The 8,643-nt window shown below is 41.1% G+C and overlaps 1 protein-coding gene across 1 annotated transcript in view; it reads left to right on the top strand.

Annotated features, from left to right (window-relative positions):
- CMTR2 (cap methyltransferase 2) overlaps window positions 1-1,286 on the top strand; it is a 2,342-nt gene extending 1,056 nt beyond the window's left edge. The window contains exon 2 of the mRNA XM_010282812.1: window positions 15-1,286. Coding sequence (XP_010281114.1) covers window positions 15-1,286 — 1,272 coding nt within the window. The remainder of the gene's footprint in view (window positions 1-14) is intronic.
- The last annotated feature ends 7,357 nt before the right edge of the window (window positions 1,287-8,643 follow it).

Genomic DNA, 8,643 nt, shown 5'->3' with positions numbered 1-8,643 from the left:
TGTGAACAGAAAGTGTCAACAAAGCCCTCTTTCCCCAGCATATGCTGCCAGAATCTTTTCTAAAAATACATGAAGAGTGTTGTATGTTCTTCCACAAATGCCAGGTAGAGACTATCTCTGAGAACATCCATCTCTTTGAGCGCATGGAAGAAGCGGAGCAGACGAAACTGAACAAGTTGAGGGACTGTGCAGTGGAGTTCTTCATGCAAAGACTTCATGTGAAACCCATTGCCAGAAGTAACTGGCTTGTCAAGAAATCTCAAACCGGTTGCAGCATGAATGCCAAATGGTTTGGGCAAAGAAACAAATATTTTAGTACATACAATGAGAGGAAGATGCTGGAAACCCTTACGTGGAACGATAAAGTGGCAAAGGGCTATTTTAATCACTGGGCTGAAGAACACAGTTTAGATAGTGCTGGTAAAATGTGCATCTTGGAAGGATCGTCTTCTAACCTCGAGTGTAAGTTGTGGTATATCTTGGAAGGAAAAAGACTACCAGTGGTAAAATGTTCTCCATTTTGTGATGGTCAAGTCTTGGAAAACCTTAATGAAGCTATGAACGAATTGGTGGGGGGGAGACTGAAAAGCAGACAAATGCTGCAGACTTGTCACTCATGTGAAGTTTTTCCTGGGGAACTGATACTGGCAGAAGTGTCTGATCTTTCCAGGTGTCATCAGGAAGTCCTAAATGCAAGATGTAGTGACCAATTCAAGTGCCTTGTGGTGGGCTTTCCATCCCTCTGCAATACTGAAAGCCAACCCAATATGGAAATCAAGCTCCTGGACTCGGCCACCTTGCTGACTTTCAGCTTCTCTTTGCTTTATGATGGAGAGCCGAAGTACCAGCAGCAGCTTTTGGAGTGCGTTCTGCGTTCGTTAGATCAGCTTACAGCAGGAGATGCGTTGATTTTGCCCATTCTCTGTTGTTTTACACGCTTCACAGCTGGCCTGGTCTTTATACTGCACTGCTGTTTCAGATGCATCACGTTTGCTTGTCCAATCTCCCGTGAGCCTCTGAGGACCAGTGCCGCTTTGCTCTGCGTTGGTTACCGAGGCCTCCCAAACCTGGTTGTTGAATATCTGCAGCATCTGAATAAACTAACGAGCTCTTTACTAGACACGGACTCCCCCCAGCAAGTTTTGCAGTTTGTGCCAATGGAGGTTCTCCTCCAAGGCAAGCTGTTGGAGTTTTTATGGGATTTAAACACAGCCATTGCAAAGAGACAGCTCCACTTGATTGTGCAAGCTAAGCAGCAGCAGATGACTAGCAATATTTCACTTTAAAATAATTCTAGAACTGAGCAAGCTGCTGCTAGACCTTGTTTCACAGGCAGTTAGAAGGTGTTAAAAGCATTGTTAATGCGAAGGTAATGTTACTGTAAAACCTTGGTGTGAAATTGTTAGTGTTGGGAGGATGTTTTGAACTATAAGTCCCACTTGCACCGTGTTGGCCTGTTGTACGGGAACCTGAGGCTTCATCTCAAGCGTGGGGGACTTGGCAGGGACAGCAATTGAGGTGGAGAAATTGTTTCTCCTCTGTCACAGCTCTCCCTCAGCATATTTCTTTGTGTCCTACTGTTGGCCAGAACTGTGGGCTTCATGATGAGAGGTGGTGTGGTGCTTTATACTGATCAGGCCAGATCATGGGGGACCCTGTTGTGTCTCAAAAGGCTTCGTTAAAAATTACTGCCTGTAAGCAGTAGCAGAGGTGTCCACAGAAAGATGCTCTTTGGTTTTAATTTTGTTTTTGTAAAGAGCAGCACACTGTGTGGTTTTTGACAGGTTATTGTATGACTGTCTCCCCATCGATGAATGAAGTGGTTTATGAGTCCCCCTTAAAATAATTTGAGACTCCTGAGTGAAAATTAAGACTTGCATTTGTCTATGGCAGCAGCCACTAATGAGGAACTGCTGAAAACATGTTCATGCACAGCTTTGTGTATCAAGGAATACTTTGGGTACCGCTGCAGGAGCATTAAGCTGAGGAAATGTGGTAACTTTCTTTGGGAAAGTATGATTAACGTTTGTTGGTTCCCCTTAAGATAAAAATGGTGAAATTGGTAACTGTTCCTTTAAGGGAGTCAAATTTTATTTTCTGTATTGCTCCTTTGAGAGCTAAATTTTGAGGCCTAACTTGAATGTATTAACATTTAGTCTTAAGGTTGTAGTTTAAGTGGAAAAACCTGCTCAGAGGGAGAAATGATGTTTAAAGGAAAAATGGCTTTGCTGTTGATATGTGCAAGATCTTGTAGAAAAAGGTCGAAAGAGTGGAATTAGCAAGAAGGAAAATATAGTCTCCTGATGAATTACCAGGCACCTTCTGGAAGCACTTTTAATCATATAATGTGGGAGCTTGAAGGATAATTGATTACTGGTAAGGATTAGAAGCACTGCTGAAAAACTGTTTTGTCTAGAGGTGCTGCACATTTAATGGGCTTTCTTGCTATGTTGATTGGGGCAGAGTTGAATGCATTTAACAGTTCATTTTTTTATTTAAGAATTTGATAGGTGAATGAGTTGATGGCTCAGGTCTAATAGAGAACATTTTCTAAAAATCTTGCTTTGTGCAGTTGCATGTAAACGGAAGCTTTTGTTAGGCAGGTTCTAGGATTGGCCGTTGGCCATTTTAATTTATTGAAATGAACTTGCTCTTTTTGTTGTGAGCTGAGTCATGCTTCCTCTCTCAGCCCAGGAAGGAAGGGAACAGAGGCTACAGGTTGGGAGAATATATGCAGTAATAGCATCATTTTTGAACCTGTAAACTCAGGAGTGCAAGCAGGGCCACGGATGAATTTCATTGCAGAATAAAAAAAATACTGAAACCAGAGTAAAGGAAGGAAGAAATATTGTAGAAGAATGGATGATGAGACTGATCACCTGTAAAAGCGTTAATTTGAAACAAAAAGCAGGCTGAAGATGCCATCCACCAAAGACACCTCTTTGCTGCTTTTTCAGAGGTGATTAATGCTTCTGAAACTCCCACTGAGCTGAAGCGTTTGGAAAGTTTTCTGTTAAAGACTTACTGCATTTAGCCCTGTAAATGAGAGATTTCAAGTGCATGGGTGTGCTTGCCCTGTGATACTCTGTGGAGGCAGGAGTAGCCAGAAACATCTCATCTAGTAGGTACTATAATAACTTGGTTTTCTTCTTTCTATCATTAGTCTAATATTTTTAAATTATTATTTCATAGCTACAGTAAAATCCTGAGGTGACCGACAGGCTGTGAGAGAAAATGCATTTATTTTTTTCAAACTTTTCTTGGTCTGTTCTGCACATCTGACAAACTATGCAGGCTTCCTTGAGATTCCTCCCATCCCATCATTTCCCATTCCATAAGACAGCCTCCCTCTTCTAAGTTTTTAGGAGAAAACATTTTAGATGGTCACAGAGTTTTGGGGGAGTTAGGATTGTGTACTTCAAGATACCCTAGACTGAGCTAGTGGGGAAGTGTAATCCATCTCTTTGGAAGTACCCCTCAAAAAAAAATGTGTGCAAGCCTTCCTGTGGAAAACCAGATCTCTAAACCGAAGAAAATTCAACGTCTTGAGGATACTGATGCTTGATTTGCTCTGGAACTTTTTTGTTGGCAGACATGGGGAGATGACAGGAGAAATGCTTTGACAGCAGCTGCTCTTAAAAAGAAAGGATGTGGTTTGGAGAGGTTTTTTTTAATTATTGTTGTCTTGATGGCAGTAGTTTTAAAGTTAGGAATGACACTTGTCCTTTTAATTGTGAGAATCCTGCATTGTCCTAGCTGTCTTTAGACCAAAGGTTTCTTTGAGAGAAGTGACACTTTTTCTGTTGTGACTTTTGGAATATGTGAGAATGCACAGGAAGAATGTATTAACCTTTGGGGAGAGGGTCTGATGGCTCCTGCCTTCATTGAGGCTGTCAGTTTTTGGCCAATTTGATTTTGGGTGACACCTGATAAAGTGTCTCAGTATTCTGGCTGCTTTTAAGTTTGGTGGTTTTTTACATGTTTGAAGATGAACTAGGTATTGCTTTTCATAACTAGGAGCTTCAGGTTTCACACAAGGGAAAACAGAGGGGATGAAGAGAATAAATTGGTTATGATGTGATTGAGATTCATGCAAACTTGAGGTAAGTTTAGTTTTGCAGCCCTGCTGTTGCGGGTTTCTAATGAAGGACCGATACCTAAGCCCAATGATTAACTATGAGCTATGTTATTTTTCTGAAACTTTTTGGATCTTTTGTTTTAAGCTGGCGTAATGTTTTGAAATGAGTTGCATGAGGGTTGAATGAATTCCTCTATGTGAAAATGCTGATTTTTTTTTTTCAAAGTTCCATTAAAGTTGAAAGACTTTCTACTTATTTTTACTAATTTTGTATCGTATTTAGATTCACTTGGATGTGCACAGATTGTATGTGTTCTTGCCACTGGCTTTCCAATTTAATTTCTAGGGAACATAATGAAATTTATAGTATGAAATCCGGTAGTCTATTAAAAAGATACTAATTGGTATCTATTAATCTTAATTTAAGCTGGATCTATCAAATTACTAGTTGTAAAAGTAAAATAAGTAGCAGAATTGTATTCTATTAGAAAAACAACTTGGGACTTGATGGGAAGGGATTAATATTGCCTATGTAGAAAGTAGGAGAAAAGAAAAACACCCCTTGATTTCTGGCCACAGGGCTGAGTGCTTTAGGATGCAGAATAACATTGGATCCTTGATTCACTGGAAGCAAGGGTTGACTGGTGAGCTGAAGCTTCAGAGCCTTATTACTGTTACGATCCCTAAAACCCATCTTCTGGCATCTCTTTAATTTATGGTTGATTTTCAGCATGTTAATTTTTGGTGGTGAAGTGGGGGAAATCCTGTGTAACTTGTCTTACCATTTTGGGCGGTATGAAATGGGTTTGTTTATCAGTACTCATCCCCATTTCCCACTTTTAAACCAGAGCCTCTAGCTATTCAGCTTGTAGCCTTTGAATATCAGCCTCTTATTTTTTAGCACTTCAGTGAGTGAAGACTGAGATGAAAATTTCCTTGCCAAAGTCTGGTAATGGTTTTTCCGTCTCGCTTGTGCAACTGTTTTCATGAATGCCGTGCCGATATCCTTAGTTCCAGTTCTTTGTGCACTTCAGTCACTTGACAGAAGGATCAAATGGAGCTGTTTATGCCAGAAATGTGCTCAGCTCATGGCGACTCACTGCTTACTCTGTAGGCAATAATTTGGATTGCCATCGAGCCCTCTCTTGTGACTCCTTATGGGTCCAGAGCTGATTTCAAGTCTTAAGAATGAAATTTGCTAAAAGAATTAGCTGGTGGCTGTAGACACGCTTACAACAAGCAGAACCTTTAGGAGACATTTAAATGCAGGAAACTTTTCCACCAGCCAGGAGAGGCTAATACACGTGCAGCTGATGGGATTTGCTAGCCTTTCCTTGCTAAAAAAAAAAATCTTTAAAAAAGGCTTTGAGGCATAACCACCTGAACAAACAGTTCACCAGTTGTGTGCTGCCTTTCTTGTACGCATGGGTATGTTCATGTCTGGATGTGTGGAAAGCCCCAGGAGGGTACAGCCATGAAGCTTTTGCTTTGTAACTAATCCAGGTGTGCTTTTGTTTTGAAGGTTGTATATATTTTTCTAAGCAGATAAAGGGATCTTGGTTTGTATGGCTATTGCATATTTTCATTTGGTCAGCAAATGAGTGTTAAAAGACTTGTTTTTTTTCCAAAGGAAAGGAAAAAAAATGTTATTTGGAGAAAATAAAGTATTTTATTTTACATTTTAAATGTTGCTATTTAAGTGTTTCTTTACCCAAATGTGAAACAAAACAGTGAAGCACAGTAGCAAGAAGTCTGGGGAGGTTTAATATTTCTTTTTTATGCCACGGCTTCCTCATCTTGCTGTTTAGATCCATCCTTAATGAGTGAAGGGTACAGGGGCATCGGAGCAGCCTGCTCAGTTGTGATGTTTGGTTCTTACTTTCTTTAACTGTCTTTACCTTTGCAGTTTACCAGTTCAAAGAGAGACTTTAGTTGCACACGTGGCCAAAGCAGCGTGTAGGAGGCCTGCACACATTTCCCGTGGCCTTGTCACCGAGCTTTACAATCTGCTTCCCCTTGTGTGGTTGCTGTAACCTACTTTAACAGCAAGTACTTTGTCTTAAGAATCTTCAGTTTGTTGGCTATGACAGCCACGCAGGTAGGACAGGGTGTCTGCAGAGTCTATTACTAATCCTTATACAAATGTTTTCATTCTAAGTGCTTGCCTTCACTGAATGGTATTATTAAGAAAAAGCTGTGTGCCTTATTCCTCAGGCTTGGCTCTGCTCTACTGACAAGGGTTCTGGCTGATTGTCTTTGGTTTGGCTATCTGATTTGTCTTGAGTCTGCTTGCTAAGTCATTTTGATTGCAATTAATGCTAATGTTCTCTTCATTGCCTTTCTGCTTTGGAAGTAAAGGAGAACTCCAGGTTAGGGAGCTGGGGAAGACTGTTCCGTGCCCTAGAGGTATGAGATGATACAGGAAACGTATATTGTTCCAATACCTTTATTTCTTTACAGCTAGTAGGTATTTGAAAATATCTTAATCTTGAAACTGGAAGTTGAGTGTAAGCTGAAATGCAGGACAGTTGTCTCACTTGATTTCAGTGAAGCTCTAGACTGTAAGCGTTCGCTGTTAATGTCAAAATGTGCTTCAGGGGACACGAGGAGTTTGGAAGTGAATGGTCTTTGAAATGGGGGGCTGGGTTGGAATAGCCTGTTAGAAGGCTTGTCGGGTTGATTTTGGTGGAAATATCGTTTAATGTGACTTTACTGAATTACAGGGAGATGTAAATGCTTGGGATTGTATTCAAACTCATAAACAGTTCTATGAAATATTTGCATTCCCAATATAACAGTGTAAAAACAGTGCCTAAAACATATGAAATGGCAGATTAGGGAGTAAAGGGAAATGTGGATGTCTTCATTTTGTTGCTACAGATCTTAAACTGCATATGTGACTTCTTTAGTCCTAAAAGTCAATTTATACACTACATTATGTTGTTTATGAATCTTAATTGATTTTTGATCTTAATATGCTAGCATGTCTGCCAGTTTTTGAGTTTAAATAGTTGGTGTTGCAAGCGAAGCCACATCACTGAGCATAAAGCAAATCGTCTCCTTCCCTGGCTGAACAGGTATTTAGCAAATTCTCTTCTGCTGTGTTGTGTCAGGCTTTCAGTGTCCCCCAGTGAGACTGGGGGGGATGAAATTTTACCTCTAATACAACTCGTACTTGAACTAGGGCACCACAGGTAGTGACCCCTTTTATTAAAATGTATTTTTCCTTGGTAGGAAGCTTGAACACATCTATTAAAGCGCATCTTAGTAGTGCTTTACTAAATAAGGATGGCTGTCACTTGTTCAAGAATTGATTTGTCTAAATTGGGGGATAGCAGAGAGAAGTGAATCAATATGCAAATCTTTTTGAGTTGCTGAAGCCAGAGATCATTATCTATATAGCGAAGAGATGAATGCTGCCTGATATAAACGAAAGCTCATGTGGAAGTACCCCTAGGTCCTAAGCTGTCAGGTACCTGTGCCTCAAAACGATGACCCAGTAGCCAGTCGGTGATGAAGCCTCAATTAGACTAAGGAATGAAGGGACTGTGGTGGTGAAGTGCCTTAATTTAAGTCTCTAGAGAGTTAAAGTAATTAAATAATTGCTTTATAATCGGTCAACTGCCCCGGGTTGATGATGGAGCACAACCCAGCGCTACCAACTTGAAACCTAATGAAATCTGCCTTGGGGTCACGATTAAACTCTGCTCCAAGGTGGCTGCTGAATAGCTACATGTTCCCTCAAATAAAGATGCTTTCTGACAGATGGGCCATCAGCGGAGGAGCGTGGGTCTGGGGCAGGACTGCTGCTGCTGGGGACATCGGAACCATGGGAGCCAGCCGAGCGGCCGGGACTCCCTGCCTTCATTACTGCACCGATGCCAGTAGAAGGTACCCAGCTATATAGTTTGAGTAAATCACATTGCAAGCTGTGTGGCCGGTATGTAGAGCCCTGCATGGAGCAGATCACGCATGCAGGATGCGTTTGGGTTTAGTGCACCTAGGACTGGGTTGGCTGTGGGATTCCTGGCTGGTGGAAATGGTGGTGTTAAGCGGTGGAGGCTTGCTGTCACACCTGAAAAACACCCAGCAGCCGTGCATCTCAGAACGGGCATAGAGCATTAGTATGAACTGAGAAGTACCTGGATCCAGCTAATTTATTGGGAGGAGAGCTAGTTCAGAAACTTGCCTCTGCTCTGTGGGGACGCTGGAGAGGCTAGTCCTTAACTAGTGTGAGCTTGCACTTTGTGTGGAAATACCAGAGTAGGTTGGGTGTTTAGTAACTGTCACTACTATGGCCTTAACTATAAATCACAAAGTAATTGATTTCAGGTTGTTAATGAAATTTGGATTTATAGAGAAGTCCGGTTATGCTTAAGATGCAAAGTTAATAGCAATGGCACTGAATAAAACCTAAATTGGCTCTGGTTCCATTATGAAAGCCCATAAATTTATATTCATAGAAGTGGCTTCCCTCTTAATTATGTGACTAGTTTTGTGAAAGTTCTGTACTTAAATACGTTTTTCAGGCTTGGAAACTTGTTCAGAGCTCTGGCTATTGTCCA

This window comes from Phaethon lepturus, unplaced genomic scaffold (genome assembly GCF_000687285.1).
Source record: "Phaethon lepturus isolate BGI_N335 unplaced genomic scaffold, ASM68728v1 scaffold12202, whole genome shotgun sequence".
Taxonomy (NCBI): domain Eukaryota; kingdom Metazoa; phylum Chordata; class Aves; order Phaethontiformes; family Phaethontidae; genus Phaethon; species Phaethon lepturus.
Note: the sequence above shows the minus strand (reverse complement) of the source record. Positions and strands in the feature narration are given on the sequence as shown.